The sequence below is a fragment of the Xyrauchen texanus genome, chromosome 11 (assembly GCF_025860055.1).
Source record: "Xyrauchen texanus isolate HMW12.3.18 chromosome 11, RBS_HiC_50CHRs, whole genome shotgun sequence".
Taxonomy (NCBI): domain Eukaryota; kingdom Metazoa; phylum Chordata; class Actinopteri; order Cypriniformes; family Catostomidae; genus Xyrauchen; species Xyrauchen texanus.
Window position 1 is genome coordinate 42,864,796 of NC_068286.1, and position 21,217 is coordinate 42,886,012.

At 36.9% G+C, this 21,217-nt stretch overlaps 1 protein-coding gene across 1 annotated transcript in view; it reads right to left on the reverse strand.

Annotated features, from left to right (window-relative positions):
• LOC127651750 (TBC1 domain family member 1-like) overlaps window positions 1-21,217 on the reverse strand; it is a 91,311-nt gene that overhangs the window by 46,221 nt on the left and 23,873 nt on the right. The window contains 4 exon segments of the mRNA XM_052137745.1: window positions 765-869; window positions 3,131-3,220; window positions 7,383-7,577; window positions 9,191-9,481. Of these exon segments, the coding sequence (XP_051993705.1) occupies window positions 765-869; window positions 3,131-3,220; window positions 7,383-7,577; window positions 9,191-9,481 (681 nt within the window).

The following is a 21,217-nucleotide window of genomic DNA, read 5'->3' on the forward strand; positions in this document are numbered from 1 at the left end:
TCCGTGATTTGAAGCTCAAGCACAATTGGATTATGCAGCAAGATAATGATTTAAAGCATAGGAGTAAGTCCACCTCGGAAGGGCTCAAAAGAAGCAGAATTATAGTTTTGGAGTGGCCTAGTCAAAGTCCTGACTTGAACCTGATTGAGATGGCTGTGGCAGGACCTTAAATGGGCAGTTCATGGTCAAAAACTCTCCAATGTGGCTGAACCAAAGCAGTTCTGCAAAGAAGAGTGGGCCAAAATTCTACCACAGCATTTTTAAAGAGTGATCTCCAGTTATCGGAAGCATTTGGTTGCAGTTGTTGCTGCTAAAGGTGGCACCACCAGCTATTAAGTTTAATTGGGCTTAATAGAAAGTTTTTTAGATTTAGGTGTTGGATAACTTTTTGCTTCAGTAAAAAATATATATATATATATATATATATATATATATATATATATATATATATATATATATATATATAAAATATTACAATATATTTGAAAACATGTATTTTGTGTTTGCTCAGGTTGCATTTGTTTGATGTTATATCTCATTTGAAGATCTAAAACAATTTAGTACAAAAATGTACATGAAAACCTCTCTGGATTTGTTGTACTGGTTTTTATCTTGTATTTGTTCAGAAACTGAAAATCGCTAACATAAGCCTTAGTATTTTCACTTGGCTTAAGCAGAACATATTTTTCTGTCCTGTTATGAGAGACTATTTTGAACGTGCTCCTCATAGAGAAACTTTGTTTTCATCTCTCCAAGATTCTCACCAGAGCTTCGTTTGTGCACTGGAAAACATAGCAGACAAACTGGCAGCCTCCACACTCCACCGACTCCCTGCATATGAAGCCAAAGTGGTCAACGTGCCGAATACCCTAAAGAAGGACAGGCAGAAAGACAATGACAGAGGGAGAAAAGAGAGAAAAAGAGCCAAACGGTCACATGTAATGCATCACCACAACTATATAAACTCTGATTGTGGTATATGGGCTTCCTTAAGACATAAGAGAATACACCAGACAATTATTTTATTTGGAAAATGTCAACATTACATAAAATGTGCACCTGTTTATTATGAGATGACTTTTCTAAATGTTGCTGATGTTTTCATAACATTATCACAACAGAAACATTCAGTAAACCATAGATAAACATCCAAATGATATTTAACCTAATCAAACTTAGAAGTGGAAGACTGAAATGGCTTTTATAGAGGTTAACGCAAATCCATTGTTGGCCTCTTAGTACGGTATGCATTTTGAGACTTTTCAAGAAAGTCAAAGCATATATATATAATTACAACAGTGATGATGGCAACCCTGAAAGCTCTGAAAAAGTCTTCTAAACAATTCACCCCAAAAGAAATTATGCATTAACATGATTTTTATAACCAGGTCCAGTGGCTTACTAAAACCATGTTTAAGAGTTAAAAAAATTAAATATCAATCCTTGGGTCTCTGAAGGTTAAAAACTAAAATCTCAAGTGTTAATTATTCTGCCCTTGTACAACTTAAGTTGTGAAGCATTACTTCTAATCTACTGTGCACTCTAAATATAGCCCAATAACGGGCTGCAACCACCCATTTGGCAAATATACTTAAATACTATAATGTAGCATGTGAATAATGATATTTGAACATCAGATGTGTACGTGTATAATGCAAAGACTAAGTGCAGATTTCGTTTCAGCTGCCATTAAGCTATGCTAACTTTGTTTAGAACTCAGCTAGGTCTAACCTAATAATGCATAATTATTTTACCAAATTTCTAAAAATGTTTTGTTTAAATTGAAGACCTCTCGCTGACCTCAGCATCAAAATGCCACTGAGTGTAGTTAATACAGTCTAGTATAATGTGCGGTGTTATAGGCAAGGGTTTGGAGTGATTGAGTGTGTTCCAAGGACATTATGAGAATTAAGGTATGTTCACATTGACAGCAATTTGCAGTAACAAAGCAACCAATAGTTAGTCATTTTTTGAAAATCATAGCGTCATTGTTTTCCACTACAAGCAGAAAACCTGTTAACAGCCCATAATGCAGCAAGAATTCAGCACATTATATTTGAAATTTAGGTTGCCATAATCAAAGGTTTGTTGTGTCCAGAAATTACAATAATATGACCAGCAGCCATATCACCCTGCAGCTCTCACCTGGTTGCCCACTAAAGCTAAGTGGTTGAGGCTAGCCAGTACCTGGATGGGAGACCTTGTTGCTGGAAGTGGTATTAGGGAGGCCAGCAGGGGGTGCTCACCCTACTACAGTCTGTATGGGTCCTAATGCCCCAGAATAGTGACAGGGACACTATACTGTAAAAATGAGACGTCAAAACAAGATCCTAAGTCTCTGCAGTCATTAAAATTCCCAAGGCACTTATCGTAAATTGTAGGGATATAATCCTGGTGTCCTGGCCATGTTCTCCCAATTGGCCCTACTCTATCATGTCCTCCTAATAATCCCCATCCCTGAATTGGCTAAATCACTCTTCTCTCCTCTCCACCAGTAGCCAGTGTGTGATGGGTGTTCTGGTGCACTATGGCTGCTGTCGCATCATCCAGGTGGATGCTGTACACCGGTGGCGGTTGAGGAGATTCTCCCTATACTATGTAAAGCGCATTGTGTGCCTAGAAAAGCGCTATATAAATGTAAGGAATTATTATTATTATTATCATCAATATTCATTCACATGTTGAAAGAAAAAAAAAAAAGCTAATTTCTCTCCTATTAAATAGATTTACCGCTTTCACCAAAATTGCATAAGACCTAGCGCACAATCGTTGCACGCAGCGCTGCACTTTGCACATTCACAAAAATAGAGCTCTTAAAAGCATACTGAAATAACTTTCCAGTGGAGCAGTAGTTAGGCGCAAATTTTGCCATGGAGCGATCATGGCGCGTGGAAGCGTAGAGGGAGCATAGAGCTGGAAATGGACAACTTGGAGTAGAGATGAAGCAGAATGATCATAGAATGCTTTGAGGGGAAATTGTTACCGCTCTACTTCGCTCACATTCTCTGCTCCTGATACAGTTGAATATGGCAGTCAAGAAGCAACACCTTCAAGTGACAAACAGTACAGCAACTTGGCAACCTTCAGTGATTTAATAGCTGTCAATGTGAACATCGAGTGAGAAACAGACCTGTGAACAGAAGGAGATCTCTCTGAAGCTCTTCTCTATAGCCACTTTCTTAGTGTCAGGACTCACAAGAAAGATCTGTGAGCGTCCAATCTGCAACACATAAAGAGTTATGCATGTCTAAGTGAAAAAGCAATGGAAATTTAGCTCTATGAAGAAAGAGCATGTGTAAATATATGGGTGCATGCATTAAAGCCATTAATGACAGCACTTTCTGGGGATGCTGACCATATGATGTCAGTGCAGTGGCAGGTTTCCATGTAAACATCATCTTCAAATCAGTATGTGTTTGATGACCATGCACATATTTGCTCAGTGAGATTAGACCTCAGTCTAACCACTATGACTGACCCGGCTCCAGTTTTCCTCTATGAGAATATAGAGCTAAGATCATAACTTAACAAATGAGGGTTAGAGGGCCTACACACAAGGGAAAGCTCTGACTGAGTGTCTGATGCATGGGAATGCAAAAGGTCTGTTTGGAAGGAGTGTACCATAGAGGAAAAATGTAGTTCAGTTTGAAAACAAGCAGCAATCCATGGTGATAAACAAATCAAGATTATTATTTTTTTCGACACTGTACCAGAAAACACTGAAACACTTCTCCAGGCTTCCTCTCTACAATTAGAAGCCAAAAAAAAATAATAAAGGATAAGGAATGAATACACTGCATGTATGAGTTCTTCAGCCATGTTTTTTCGATTTTATTCAACTAGTCCCACCTTTACAAGATTCTCATTTGTCAACGCATTCCTAAGTCCAGTGCTGGGTAGTAACTGATTACATGTAACATAGATTACATAATCAAGTACTTGTAATTTAATTACATTTTAAAATACTCATAATCGGCCTAGTTACTTTCTTATGGATTACATGAATACATGTTAAGTAGGAAATGGCAGTAAATGGTTTATTATATGGAATTATTACTCCTTTTTAAATCTTTTACATTTTTCAATTAGCTTAACTACAATATATGTTCAGTAACTCTTTGAATGTGTTTGGAAGAGAGGAGAGGTTGTCAAATTGCACACAGACCTGATAACTCGACATTATCCAGGTGAAGATGAGCAGTCTAAATTATCAGAGATAATTTTACTTTTAAGGGGACACAGGGGAAAAATCATCACTGTGCAATGTAAAATCTGCCTTCCAAAGGTTAATATCATGTCAACTGCAAAGGATTCAACATAAAATTTAAAGAAGCATCTGAAGATATGTTTGCATGTTTTTTTAACTTTCTTAACTCATGACGAACACACTTGAAGTATTACTTGAATTATCACTCTGTGTGTATGAACACAAGTCACTCTGCCCTAATACACGTCATTTCATATTCATAATGGAATTAAATTGCATAAGTGGCATAAAAATAGTTTTAGGTTTGTGAAATGCTTTTGTACTCGGCTTCAGAAATGTACTTTTGATTTCGCGCTAACTTTGTGGACGTTTTTGTGACTTCAATTAACAAATATAACTGGTCTAATCTCTTACCACCACACAAGAATGGCATTTGTAAAATGGCAAAAAGGCATGACAACGTTTGTGTAACGTGCCCTGGCGAACCTGTCCAAATTTCTTGAAACTTACATGAGAAGTTCAGGTGACATCAAATAAAAGAGTTAGGTTGGAAGTAATCCAAAAGTAATCGGATTAGATTACCCAAAAATGTAATCTGCAAGTTTATGTTACTGATGATGCTTTTGCCATGTAATTTGTAATCAGTACCCAATTACAATTCAGAAGTAATCTGCCCAGCACTGCCTACGTCAGAGTCTGTTGCAGCTAGAGTTAAAATGCTTTCAACTTTCGCTTGCGTGACAGAGCGTCACTATTGCAAACCCTTGCGTTTTCACTCTACGTCCTTCCGAGGCACCATCCCCATGAAAATAAATGCATTTGCAGCATTATCTGATGCGGTGTTAACCTGGTGTGTAGGCGACCTTAGTCTGTGGTCTTAGTTTGAGAAATACTCATACAATAGTGATGATTACTACTATTCCCATCTTCCAAAAAAATTTACAACACTGTGACTATTTATTCTCTATGACTGCCCATTTATGATCTCTAAAATATATTACACAATAGCAAAAGACACCAAAAAAGATTACACATTAGCACATTCATCACCACAATTTTGTGACTTCCTTTTCAAGTACAGGCCAAACACTTAAAACTGAAATTGTGATGATCACAGTGCCATTTTATAACACTTATAAACTGCAGTCAATTCCAGAATTATTTTAAAATGGCTGTTTAAAACTATGAGCTCATTATAATTGCAAGGTAATTTCCTGCTGAGTAGCTGACAGCTTCCTATCTGTCTGAGAAACAGGAAGTGTGGAGCAGGTTTATCCAACTCTGTGAAGCATTATATGCTTCATTCCACATTCTAACTCGGTGCTTTTGTAACAAACTTTAAGAGTGTGCAACCCCCGTTGCTGGCCATATCAATGCAAACATGCTCACATGCACCAACGAAGCAGTTAAAACAACCGAATCCTTAATTAATGGGACATTCTCACAGGTCATTATTACATTTGAAGTGTGCCTTGAAACAGCATGGGTATTTTATAATAGAGACCAACCATGTACTCTGTCAGTGAGCTGCACTATATAGAGTGAGTGGATGTAATGCTGCACATAATGCAGTAGCTCCAAAAAAGTATTAGAACAATAAAGCTATTTATAGAAGTATGAATCTCATCGCATTAGATGGCATTTTTAACAACTTCACTTCTCGATAATTTTGTAATATTTTTATCTAACCGGACCCAAAGTCATCTAGTGGATGTAAATCACCCTTAAAGGAATAGTTCACCCAAAAATGAAAATTCTCTCATCAATTACTCACACTCATGCCATCCTAGATGTGAATGACTTTCTCTCTTCAGCAGAACAGAAATGAATATCTCAGCTCCGTAGGTCCATACAATGCAAGTGAATGGTGACCAAACATTTGCAGCTACAAACATCACTTATGACACATAAAAGTAATCCATAAAACTCAGGTGGTTAAATCCATGTCTTCAGAAGCAAAGAGGTGTGGGTCAGAAACAGAACAATATTTAAGTCCTTTTTTACTCTAAATCTCTTTAAGTTTCACTTTCAGACGTAAAAGTCTGTTTCTCACCAACACCTATTATACTGCTTCTGAAGCTATGAATTTAACCACTGGAGTCCTATGGATTTTTTTCCTATGGTCCTTTATGTGATTTTTGGATCTACAAATGTCTGATCACCATTCACTTGCATTATGAGGACCTACAGAGCTATGATATTCTTCTAAAAATGTTTGTTTGTGTTCTGCTGATGAAAGAAATTTCAGTAGGGTGAGTAAATGAATATCCCTTTCAGTTCATACAGTTGAACCGTATATCTATTGCGTTATCATTTAAAAACTAACAAACTTGTTTTTGTTAAAAGTTTTGTTTCAAAAATGTACTTGTGCTCTCCGTCTTTAAAGTGAAGGCCACTTGGTTTGATATTTTGTTATCTCATGCAATGACTTTGCACTGTTTTTTTAAGTGTGGCTTTTTCTGTCCAAATACTTTTGGGGCAAATATAGGTACAGATGTGTCTGAATAGAAGCAGTGATGGATTTAGCACAGATTTGTTTAATAACAATCTACAAGTCCTTCAGGCTAAAACACTCACATACCATCACATACTCTGCTTGGGGGAACTGTATGACTACAAAATATGACCATAAGTGGAGAGACAACTTCAAGATAGAAACATACCTTCACAAAATGTATATGCATAGATACACATCCAGGCATAAGCCATGCTGACCTCTCATACAAGTGTGTATAACCCACAATAAGTACTGTTATAAAAACACCACAAGTACATTGATGATCCCACAGAATGCAGACATTAAAATGTTTAGATGAAAGCCTGTGTGCAGTATCTCTTCTGTGAAATATCAAGACAAAGACAGCTTCATTAGATGTCTTTGAGAGAAGTCCAAAAGCCAAAAGATATTTTGTAAATGATAAGTTTTAGAGATAATGATGTGTGGAAATGTTGTACATGTTCATGTGGCTGGTTTTTCAATACGTTTGGTGGATTATGTGGCTAATGTTTCAGTGTAGGGATTCAATGGGATTCATATAGATAACAGTAAGTAAATAACATAATGGAATTGAGCTAAAACAGACGTGCAGTAGTAGTAGCTGTGTTTAGTGCCATCAGTGCCTTTTATGGTTCTGGTGTTTATACAGAAACATGTGTGAGGGTTTATGTCACTCACAGTGAACAACATGGTTCTGTTCTCCTGTAGGCTAGTGGGTTGGACACCAGTAGCTCCATCAGCAGCCCGTCGCTGAAGCTCTGGTGAGAGACCATTCTCATCCAGCCCCTGGAGTGATGGAAAACTCGGATCTCTTTTAAAAAATAGAGGTCGCTTTCCTCCTCCATCTGCTCCCTCGTTTGCTAGATTTGTCACCTGGATGTGAAGCAGAATAATCAGTAAGGACCAAACCCATTAAAACATTTTTACCATTCAAAAATATCTTGGATCAATGTCAAAAATGGGCATAAAGAACAGAGAAATAGAAAAGGGGTTCTTAACCTGGGGCCACAATGTCTATAATATAATTGTTACTGAGAACATCTGTAATATGGTCAATTTGCAGGATAAGCAATGTCTTTAGAATTTGCTGAAATGGGTCTGGCTAATACACTTCAAGGAATAGTTCATCCAAAAAGGAAAATTCTCTCATCATTTACTCACCCTCATGACATCCCAGATGTGTGACTTTCTTTCTTCATCAGAACACAAACAAAGATTTTTAGAAGAATATCTCAGTTCTGTAAGTCCATACAATGCAAGTGAAGCTCTCTGGGGATGCGTCAAGCACTAGAAAATGTAATCGAGCTTGAAATTATGATTGCGCCCAAAGACTGCAATGTCAAGGTGTACTGTAAAAAAAGGAGTTATAATTCTGTTCTCACCCAAAGCAGATTAGATCACTTCAGATGCCGGATTAAATCACTTATGGATTACATGTACACTGCTTTCATGGGCTTTTTGGAGCTTCAGTTTTGGTCAACATTTCAGATTTCAAGCTTTGGTCACTACTCACTTGCCTTTTATGTACATACAGAGCTGAAATATTCTTATAAAGATCTTCATTTGTGTTCTGTAGAAGAAAGTAATACATATCTGGGATGGCACGAGGATGAGTAAATAATGAGAGAATTGTAATTTTTGGATGAACTATTCCTTTAAGCATGGTTGTTACGTGCAAATGACCAATCTGAATTTTTTTTCGAATGCCAATTAATTATGCAGGAAAAATAAAACATGAGCATACACTCACCAAGCACTTTATTAGGAACACATCTTCAACTACATATTCAAGCAATCATCTAATCAGCCAATAGTGTGGCAGCAGTACAATGCATAATATCATGCAGATATGGGTCAACAGCTTTAGTTTATGTTCACCTCAACCATCAAAATGGGGAAAAAAATGCAATCTCAGTGATTTCGACCATGGCATGATTATTAGTGCCAAACGGGCTTGTTTGAGTATTTCTGTAACTGCTGATCTCCTGGTATTTTCATGCACAACAGTCTCTAGAATTTACTTAGAATAGTGCCAAAAACATCCAGTGAGTGACAGTTATAAGGACAGAAACTCCTTTTTGATGAAAGAGGTCAATGGAGAATGGCCAGACAGGAGATCGGTTACAGAAATTCTCAAAAACATTTACACCTAAGTGCAATTTCACTCCATTACTCTTCTTCAATCATAAAATGCTTGTACATTTTCATTTCCCTAACTAAAAGAAAACACAATACTTTTGCTCTCTTTACATAGGTATCATACAATGTCATTCAATAAAGAACAATATAAATATTAATTACAAGTCTAATGTCATATAGCCACCATCATCTTTTCAATAAAGCATGCATTATTCCATTAGGAACACCCAGCATTATCTAAGCGCATATTTTCATTTTCTGGTGTCTTCGCACTGGCAAAAAGGTTAAGATATGCTGATATAGAAAGTGGTGTGTTAAATAATAGAAACATAAATGTTAAGTGTAACCTGTGTGAGCGAGAGCGCCCGTCTGATGCCTGCTGCAAGTGAGCCAGTGACGCTGACACGTCCAAACTTCTCGATACACTCATCTATTAATGCGGGTGGAGCTTTCTTATGGGCCACCACCACTCGCCCACAGAACAACACTTCAAACCTCTTAGCAAAAGCTGTTGCTGCATCAGCCGTCATTGCCGAGGAGGCATCTGTCTGACTGTTGCTAGGCTGTGATGAGGGAGTGTCTTCTTGTCGGGCAGAACTTTTGCCAGCTTGCCTGAGAGTGCTGATAATCTCTGGAACCTGCAGGAAAGACGCAAGAGCGTGGGGAAATAGAGAGGGAAATATTGAGGTACAATAAGCAATGTGAGTGTAAACTAACCCCTTCAGCAGTTTTCATCTGGATTAAATCTAGATTTTATAAATATCTATGAATGATTGGGCAGCGTAAGTACACTTTTATAATGCTTTACAACCGCACTGAAAGGCAGAAGAGAGAGAGGGGAAAATAATACTTAAAGTAGGCAATGTGAGTGTAAACTAACCCTTTTAGAAATCTTAATATGGATTTAACAAAACATCTACGCATACCTTGACAGCACAAGTACACTTTTTGAAATCTGTGTCAAAGTTCAATACAAGTTCAAACTCTATCGCCGGTATCTGTGGCTTGCTGTTGTTTAGCACAGAAAATAATTTGGTTTTCATTTCTCATCACAAAACAAAAAAGTGTGTGCAAATCCATGTATACAGAAATGTAATTAGAGAAAAAGAGAGAATAAATAAACTGCCAACATTTCAGTGCAACTAGTGCGTAAGCAGACAAATGGGAGTGTGACGTACTGAATGCAGTAGCTCTGGTTTTGATTATCAAAGGAAAATGACTTCATGAGCGTTGCAGATCCAAGAGGAAAATCTAAGTGCTGTAAATGTCAATCCTGTGGAGAGTATACTCTAAACATCAATCACCATGATGGCATGACAGACTCTGGCAGACCTGCCCAAAACCAAGTCTTGCTAAATTTTACCACTAAGATTATACTTTGTTGAACATTCACACAGGTCTTGTTAAGGCAGCATCCCACTAGCCCAAATTTTCCATTGATTTTCAGGTGTTAGCTTCATAAACATTAACAGTGGCCAGGCAGAAGGAGACAGAGCGCACATTAGCGTCTCTCAGCGGGAGGTGTTAATCACTTGACAGGAGGGACTCCCTGCTGAGTTAATGGCTTTAAAGACTGAGAAAACACATCCATTTTGTTTGAAAAAATCATTCGGTCATTGAGGCGAGGTCTTGTGTTCTCGTCCTTCTTTATTGGATGCATTTCTTTCCTCACTGAAAGCTGCATTTTGGCATGCGTTCAACAACAAGCCTCCAATATACAATATAATAAACAATCATGCACTTTCACAAGAAAAAGTTACTCCATCTTCACAATCACTTCTTTTGTATTGCGGCAGAAAAGACAGGAAGAGAGAGAGAGAAATCTCTGTGACTGTGAAAATGTTGCAAAAGCAACTAATGATGGATACAAATAGCCACAACATAAATTTTCCAGTTTTAATCCGTTTTAAAATATAACCTTGTGAAAGCCGACAGATCCTGCATTTGGATGAGAAACTTGCTCTTTTGAGTCAACAAGTATGTATGACATATCTAATATTATTTCTGTAACTTCTGATCTCTTGGGATTTTCACACACAACAGTCTCTAGGATTTATTTCAAATGGTGCCAAAAAAAAACACATCCAGAGTGCGGCAGTTCTGTGGATGGAAACGCCATGTTGATGAGAGAGGTCAGCAGAGAATGGCCAGACCGGTTCAAACTGACAAAGTCTACGGTAACTCAGATAACTGCTCTGTACAATTGTGGTGAGAAGAATAGAATCTCAGAATGCTATTCTGATATGCGAGTTGGTGCTGTTTTGGCGTTATGAGGGGGGCTACACAATATTAGGTAGGTGGTTTTAATGTTGTGGTTGATCGTTGTAAACAATTTTTCAAAAACAGATCTAAACAGTGCACATTCCTGTATGTGTCACCCAGTATCACGGCTTGCAAGATTACAAATATTTACAAAATATTTCAAATACTACAAAATAACAAAAAATACTGTATATAAGATATTATAATTAATAAATGTTAATTTTTTCAATCTGTTGTTTTAGTATTTGTTTATTGCCCCTTGTTGATTTTAGATACAGACTCTGAATTGTATTATTTACATATTTAAATATTCAATTGATTACATTTCTTTTCAACGTATTGTATTTCAATCAAAATGTAATTTGTAAAAATGTAACAAAAAGGTTTGAACATTAACCGTAACAAGGTAAAACTGAACGTTGCACGGCTTCCGTTCAGACATTTGGTGCTTATTGGATCAATTTAGGTAAAAGTCATATTACGTGACCTACTAGCCAAGTCTAGCGTTAAGAACCAGTTGTTCAACCAAAGCGAGCACTGACATAGTTTGAGTTACAAACTAACTCTTACGAAGCTCTTAATTTTAAAATGACATCCAAACTTAAGTGAGACCTTCACCTTATGCACAGCTGGTGCAACCCTAACCCAGTGTTAAATCCCTTACTGAAGGGTCAAAGATTACTGTGGTCAAAAATGTTGCTGCAAAAGAGTGACAGATGTATTTTAACTACGATCTAGACAAAAATATTTCTGAAGAAAATGTAAATGGTGCTGCACAAAAAGATGCATGTGTGTTACTATGTGGTTGCTAGGCTTTTAGCATGTTGCTATGTGGTTGCAAGTTGCTATGTGGTTTCTAGTTGGTTTCTGAATGGCCGAGGTCAGAAGAGCCATCCCCGAAGCCTCTATGATATTCTGGTGCCAAGATATGGCTCAGGTCCCTCCTTCAATGTTAAGTCAACAGTATTTTATTTTTTACAAGCTTTAGCATTTGCCAGATGAATATCTAAGTCTGATCATTTAAGTAGAAGAGTAATAGCCCAAGTAATAAATCAGAGAAAGCACCACAAACAAATGTAAAAAGTATTTAGAGAGAATGAAAGAAAAAAAATATATATATATAACTATTCCACACTAATACAGCAATTCAAGTCTATGTTGGTAAAGGGTGAAACCACTGCAGTGATTTTCAACAACCCGTTAAAAAAAAAAAAAGAGCACTGCAGATATTTTTCTAAAATCCTTTCTTAACCAGGTTAAAAACAGGATAGATTAAATTGTAAAGGCTGAGCCTTATGTCATTCTCAGCCACTTGGGATTTTGTTTTTCTGCTGCTGATGCTGGACAGCAATTTAGTGTCAGTCAAGTGTGTAAAGTATGTATTAATTTGACAGAATGTGTACACTATATTATCTAATCTTGCCAAGTACTTTAATCCAGACAAACCCAGACTTTGAAACTTTTGCAAACAGCTACTTCAGATCAATTTCACTGACCATTTTTGGCAAAAATAGACTTCTCTATACTGGGCAAAAGAGGGTTTGATCATATCTAAACAGTTTGCACCAGACAAGCGCAGCATTTATGCCAGTTATTTTCTGCTAATCAAATCTTTAATTCGTTGGTATGCAGAGCTCAGTCCAAGTCTGTTTCAGCAAAGTTCATAAAACGCCAAACAGCCTGGCCCAGGAGAAAACAGCTAACATGGAAAATACCACAGGCAACAGTACAAGCTCATTTTAAGAGCTGTTTCATAAGCATTGAGTTGCGTTACAGACATGTGACTGGGAAGTCAATGGAGTTCCACCACAATCTACTCTTTCTTGTATTGCCAACTAAATAACTATGAAAACAATCTTTCCACTTCTTTGGCTGCCCTTTCACCAGCCTAATAACATTATTATGGGAGGCACCTGGGAGGCTGATTGGAGCACAATGACGAGCAATAAGTATCTGGACACTTAAGCCACACTTAAAATTCTACGAATGTTACTGTATTACATAAAAAAAATATCAAACCAAGCAGGATTTATTTTAAAGATGGCACAAAAGCACACTTTTTATGCATATTTTGTAGGTTTTAAATGGAGCTGTGGCACATTAAGCAGTGTACTTGCTCATGAGATTTAAGAAAAGTTGATAGCTTACAAGGACTAGGGGTGTAACGGTTTGAATTTCTCACGGTTCGGTTTGTATCATGGTTTCAGTACGGTTCTGTATTTGCTTTGTTTAAAAAAATAAAAAATAACAATTATAAATATTAATGACAAATCCAAAGAATAATCTATTTGGTAAAAACTTCAACAGGATTGCCCTTAAATAACAATTAACGTTTTACAACAGTAACCATAGTTTAACCATGGCATTTGTAGTACAATCATAGTAACCACAATATAAACATGGTTACTGTCATGGTTGCAATATATAGTAAAATCATGGTTATTATATAGAAACTAGGGTTTCCGTTGTCCGGTAATTACCGGACATTGGCCGGTAAAAAAATTAAATGTCCGACAAAATTAAATCTCTCCGGTCAAATTGTCCGATTAAAATTGCCTAATAATCCCGTCCCCCTAACACAATCTGAATTTGAGAATAAGCCTAAAATGTATAAAGCAAAAATACACCGATCTCCTGCTATGTTATAAAGGAACAGGCTCTATCGTTTGAAAGTTATGAAACAACATCGCATGCTGCATTTCAAATAAAGCGCACGCCTAAAACGGCTGCAATATAGACCTAAACAACGAACGATTGAGTGAGACGGTTCAAATATGGCCAGGCCCAGGCAGACTAGCTTTAAAAGCTTTTTTCAGAGGCCAGACGATGGTGAATCAGGAACATCTCATTATAGATAGCTCAGTTCTAATCCGCGCATTCGTGCTGTTTTTTTTTCTCTATCATCAAAACTGAATAGCCTATGTTCATCAGTGCATGGTTACAGTCTATATCAAGCAGGGACACGTTTGTGTGCATTTTATTTTGTGATTTCACCGGAATTAATAGAGAGTCTCTGCAACGCCGATAGATTGAAACGCGCGTCCTAGTGAAGATTGCGCAACTCGCGCAGCGCGTCGTCCATGCAACTGATAGCAGCGGACACGAGCGCTCGGCTTGATTTCAAAAACAACAGATTTTAGCGCTAGATCTCTTATTTAATAACGGACTAAATGAATGATCTGCTAGTTAACTGGAGATGTTTTATTTATTTGTATTAGGTACATCCGTGCCTCAATGTTTCAAAAAGTGAATGTGTGTGAAACCACAGTAAAAAACAATTGGCGTTGATTGACGCCAATCGGACGTTCATGTTTTTTTTTTCGTCTATTTGAAAGTTAAGATAATAATAATATGTTGCATTCTATACGGCCTGTCATTTTTTAAGTTACATAGACTGCCTCCAGTTTTCCTCAACTTGACTAATTAAGAGGCGATATATTTCACCGGCATATCATCAAAATGTCCGTAAAACGAAACCTCTGCCGGTCACTTTGACCGGCACCATTTTTTTCTAGCGGAAACTCTGATAGAAACTACAGTATTACAGTGATAAATCATGGTTAATTGTATCAAAACCATGATTTCAGCTCAGAAAACCATGGTGACAGCAGTTAAGGCTACTACAATATTACTATAGTAAAACCATGGTTAATTTTTGTCAGGGTCCTTAACTAAAATAAAAATAATAATAATTCTCTAATGACTAAAATCAACATTTGAAGTTAATACTTGCACTAATACACTACATGCATCAACATAAATTGCACTTCAAACTAATTTCAACATATTCAATATTCGGAAGCTGTACATCACAATAAAAGGAATAACTTTGCTATTAGAATGCACACGAGAAGGGATGTTGTGATAATGCTGCAAAATTATTTTAGTCATACATGGAAATTCCACATGAACACCCCAAGCGTTTATGCTGAGTTTACACTACATGATTTTAAGCCCGATTTTCACTCGCCGACAGTTTTGTGGAGATCGCCGACAAAAGCCCACAATCATAGGCAAATTGGAGCTCGCACACTTGAGCGACGATCGCAATGTATGAATTATCAAAGACGCTATCAGAGAGAATTGCGGACGTGTCACCAATGTCAGTGAGATATCTAGAATATTAAATATCTGGACCTCTCTGCGATTCCAAATCACACAATGTGAAATATGTTTTGAATGAATACAAATGCAGCGTTGACCTTCAGCCAATGAGAGAGCAAGAAACGGGGCACGGGAAGTTTCAGTGGGAGGAGCCCTGATGTACCTGCAACAGAACATCAACTAGCATGCCTGCGGTATCAATGGAGTGGTGGTGGCGTAGTGGCTAAAGCACAGGGCTGTTAATATGATGGTCATTGGTTCTAACCCCACGGCCACCACCATTGTGTCCTTGAGCAAGGCACTTAACTCCAGGTTGTTCCGGAGGTTGTTCCGGGGGGGATTGTCCCTGTTATAATTGCACTGTAAGTCGCTTTGGATAAAAGCGTCTGCCAAATGCATAAATGTAAATGTAAATGCAGTAAAAGTCTCATTGGACTGAAGAAATGGAGGAAAATTAGAGGAACATTGGCAGGAGCACCAGTGACTATTTGATGTTTAATCTGAACTGTACCACAACCGGGTGGAGAAAGAGAAGAGTTTGAGAGAAATTGCCAATTCTCTTGGACAGTCAGGTAAGCAAATAGGTAGATTTTTCAGTAGGAGGTACTTTTTCATATTGTAACCAATAAAATATATGATTAAAAAAAATACACATCATGTTCGGAAATGTATAACATATGATCATGCATTTGTTTTCGTGTCGCGTGTACTCCGTTGTAAAACGTAATTTGGAGTCCAGGCAGAGTCGTCGGGGATTCGTCAATAGTGAAATGTTTTGTAATGTGTTCACCCCTGTAGCCGATTTGTCGTGTAATTTGAAAACACCACGACTTCCATGACAAGACAGACAGTTGTGTAATATGCACGGTACCACGATCCGACGTCTTTGAAAGTCATGTAGTTGTAGGAGGCATTAGTTATTGTTTCATGTCTGTCCGAATCAGCACTGAGTGCCTGCTTAAAAATGGAAGCAAGTGTGTGCAGTTTAGGCTGTGATGTTGGCGTAAAAGATTAATCATGTATCAATGTATTACTATAACAGCATCTTAATGTCATTAATCAAAGCACATTATTGATGCTCGTGAGAGATTACAGCCATGAAAGGAAACAGGAAGAACTTGCTTGCGCATTTTAAATTAACCCTAGCGCGCATTATTGACATACTACCAGTATACAGCACTCGTGTTGAGCTACTGCATTCACTGCAAACAGTGCCTGTTTTGTAAACGTCTTTTGACCATCGCTGTTATAATTGATTGCAAAAAGAAAATGCTCCCAGAAAGGAGACACACATGGGGGCTTCTCTATCAGCATTTCATTTTCTCCACTTGCCATTTTGATCTACACACAACGCTTGCAGAACAGTGATGTCATCAAGTTTACCCACGTGAAACACAGGTGGAGCGTATCCACTTACAGATTCATTCAGGTCATAAGAGGAGGTTGTAACTGTTTGTCTGTTTGATGCTTTGTTTTCTTGACCAAAACTTGTGCTACAGATGCATCATTAAATGATCACGTGAACCGACAGCGGTGCCAATGCTTCCCAAACTGTGAGTGGTGAACCTTACTGTTAATTTTTTTTGTTACACAGCACTCTAAACACTTCTAAATGGACATATGCTTTCAAATGGCAATCCACAAATGGATAAATATACAATAGCACACATTCCTAGGGTAACTTTATTCATAGTTATTCACAGTTACTTTATGAATCCCATCCAAAACCAGCCTATTACAATTGTTTGCGTTCATGTTGATCTCCAGTTGTTCAATTGATGAAAGTCTAAGGAAGTGCGAGAGACCCTGAATGAAGAGAGTAAGATTCAGCAAAGAAGTTGATAGCTGTGACACCCTCAGCCAAAACCCTTTGTTGTTTGGAACCAGCTAGTGAAACACCGGCTTAATTCACTCTTTAAAAGGCCACTATGGGGAATGTCCAGTGCAAACCCTCTTGCTAATCAAAGCTATCGCACAGCTGAATGTTTCTGAATGAGTGCTTTTCATTAGAGAACTGGTCAGAGACCAAACCAGTGCACATGGCATCCTTTGTGTAGATATCAAAGCATTTGCCATTTAGTGTGCATGGGTCTGATTCAGCATGTGCTAGTGTGTGTGTGTGTGTGTGTGTGTGTGTGTGTACATGTTTATGTGAAGACGGTTGGTCCTGATCATCAAAATTTCAAGCTATAAGGACTACATTTTGTTTTCCATATGTGAATAATACTGACTCACCATGCATAACTTAAAAAATGCTCTCTGAGTCTTGAAAAAAGGTGTTGATTATCCTATTACGAGCCTACACATGGCATACTCGTCCATTGACCAATCTGTTACCCACGAGCAGCTCCAAATCTCAGGTATATTATGCTTTGTTAAAGTCAACATGAAATGGCATTCGCACCCCAATTGACTTCCACTATCTGTATTTATAACAGGATAATCAACAAGAGAAAATAAAATGTATGCCAAGACTTGATTTTATCCATTGGGAATTGATTGGATTGTGAAAAGTTGCCGTTCCATACCAGAATGGAGCCAGACCTGGATACAAGTTTCACCTTGTTACACTTGTATATTGTATACACTTGAATATTGTATACAAATATTGGATTTAATCTTTTTGCCAACTTGTTTTCTTTTAATTAGCACAGGTTTTTTATTTCTTTTGGGAACTTATTGATCGTAGGTCTCATTGACCTGAGCTTGTGCACCTTTTCAGTGAAAAAAGCATTATTTGTGCATAATTTTTGGCAATATTCAATATTATATGAAAACATTCTGTACAATTTATCACACTAGTGTGCTTTAATGTTTAACCAGGAAGTTTGTTTTGAAATTATTTTATTTTGTGCAAAATGGCACAAAGTCATACTTGTGGTGTTCCCGGTCAAAAATGACCAGCCATTGAAAATGAATGGGGGAGTTAAAAAACACGTACGTGTGCTAGCAAACCTAAAGGCACACACACACACACACACACACACCATACATTTATTGAAACGTGAAAAACATAAAGACATTTCTAAATTCAAATTGCACTTTAAACTAAACAAAAAAACAATAAAATAATTATTATAAAAATAATAATAATTATAAGAAATAAAAAAATAAAAAATCTTATACAACCACCTCACCAAATCCAAAAATGTACTGTCTCCAACGGATCTCACGCAAGTATGCATCAACACAGAGGGAAAATTACTAATAGCCTACAGACTAAGAACTGAAGACAATTATAAATGTAATGAAAATGATAATCAAAATAAATAAGCCTAATAAATTCCCTTGTGTTCTCAAAAAAATGCTGACAAATGTGTATTCTTATCGAATTTGTGTTTGCTGCCTAAAAAAAATTAAGTAAAACTCCATTTTAGGTTCAAGCTGAACGGATCTTGCATTATTTATTTGTTACAAAGATATACATTACTGAACCTGCAGAGTTCCGTTCACAATGCAAGCCAACCGAGTGGAAATAACGCAAACTAAACTAACAGCACATCCTGAGATGATCGGAGATAATTTGCAGCATTCTTATAGATGGTATTATACTTTCAAACAGTTTTAATACAAATGAAACGGAGAAAAAAAGAGTGAAAACTCTTTACATGCACTTGTTCCACATGACAGGCGCGTACTGCACGCCTCTGAACAAACAGCAAATCAGGTGAATTTCTTTTCTTTATTGATTTTGCTTTAAAAATGTTATTAAATTATTGAAACACAAAAAACATAAAAGATATTTCTAAATTCAAATTGCACTTTAAACTAAATGGAAAAAGCAATAAAACAACGAAGTGATCAAAAATCTTTTTTACCACCTCAAATCCAAACATTTACCTTGACTATGTATGTCAAGTTCCACATCAAAAGAAAAAATATAGATGAGAAAGCAATTGCTATTCACAAAGTATTTCATTCACTGACTGGACTATATAAAAATAGGCATTATAATATTTATTTAATGTATAAACCAATATTGATTGATTTTAAGAAACAAATATAAACTATATCATGATATAATATTAGTCAAATCATTAGGGCTGAAACGATTAGTTGACATTATCAACAACAAAAAATTGTTGACAAAAATGTTCATTGTCAAATAGTCATTTGATCTCATTTAACGTAATCTGAGATTACATTAAACTCTAATGATGATGCGCGAGAACAAGACTGCAGCTAGCGCCTGACTGAGGAGTGGAAGAAAACACAGCTCACAGTCCAGATGCACTCTAAATTTTCCAAACAGCTTCAGGTGATGTAGATCGCAAAGTATGAGTGGAATTATACAAAAATACAAAATAAGTAAATAAAGAACCACTCTCATTGTGGAATAAGCGGAGCCGAAGCCGCCACTCAGCTTAAGCAAAACTTTGAGTGTCTTTAAAGGAACATTACATCTTTAATGCTGTTATATTTCATTCATTACAGCTTTATTAAAGTTCAAATATTTAAGAAGCTGGTCATGTAAATAACTACGAACTCCGAATCTGGCATATCTCTGTGCGTTCAGCACCTCTTCTAGGAGTTGCGTGAAATGACCCGATCTGAGGGGAGAGATTGAAACTGCACCCGGCTGATGCACACTCTGTCGCAGGGACGCTCGTCCCTCGAGCGCGCGTGCTTGCTGCAGCTAGATTATAACGTGATTGCTCACGACTTATTGAATCATAATAATATGCATCACTGTGTGTTGATTATCATGAAGAAAATTGGCAATATGCAGCTTTATTAATTAGAAAGCTAAGTGAAGGAAGCCTTCACCCCATTATACACTGCAACAAAATACATTTTTGAATTGTGTTTGTTTTGGCTTGTTTTCCAATATAAATATCTACCTTTAAAACAACGTGCATTAAGAAACATTTTTAATCTGAGAATGTTGAATATAATATTACAAATACAAATGTTTAAAAATATCTAAAAATCCTTTAAAAAAAAAAAAACCAAGTGAATAAATGCACTTATATACAAAATACACTTATATTTAAGATACATTCCCTTAAAGCAAGTCTAAGTATCTAATATGTTGCTTCTCAAGTAAATGTATCATTTTTTTTACCTATTAAGCTGGGCACAAGCTAAATAGTCAGTTAAGAGCTAATGATTAATCATTGCAATAATCACTGTATAGTCGAATAATAGTTCTAAAATTGTTAGATTAATCGATTATCAAAATGATCATTAGTTGCAGCCCTACATATCATGATATAAGATTTTGGTCATATCGCCGCCCACCCCTAATAAGAAAATAAACGGTCAATTTTGACTTCATGTTGACTTCAGCAAAGCATCGTGGATCCAGTCTGGCACCAAAGCAAGGCTACAAATGAACACACAGCTCTGCTTGCACACCCATAAACTTAAATTAAACTTGGTTTTATAAGCTTTTACCAATGACAACTATGGCAAATCACAGGCTTTGAGAGCAAGCCGAATAGACTTTATGTGTGTAACTAAACTTCACAAAGCTGCTGTTACTGCTCATCTAATTTTAAGATCTACTTCTACCTAACTTCATCTATTTAGCTCAGAGTTATAGACACAATTTGATTGGCTACCATTGAGTAGGAGAATAATTTCATAGGCCACCTTTTCTGAGAAGAGGATAAGAGAGAAATAAATAAATAAATAAAATCATCTGAAAGAGACTAAATTTAACCAGCCACCTTAAAAGCTGTCATATCAGATAGTCTGTATTTAAAGGGGTCATGACATGAGAAACCAAATTTGCCTTGATCTTTTGGTATATAAGAGGTCTTTGTATCATTAAAACGTCCTGCAAGTTTAATATTTTAAGACGTCCTCCCCATTCTAAACGAATCACTTATTTAATCAAGCTCAAAATACAGCTCGTTCTGGATTCATGGTTAGAAGTGACGTGTCGGTTAGAAGTGACGTAACAGCGTTTGCATATGACCGCCTCCAGCACAAGATAACTACGCTTTAAGCGCAAGACTACGCTCATTTCGTATCGCCGTGCGCCTCACAAGTGTTCAGTCGAT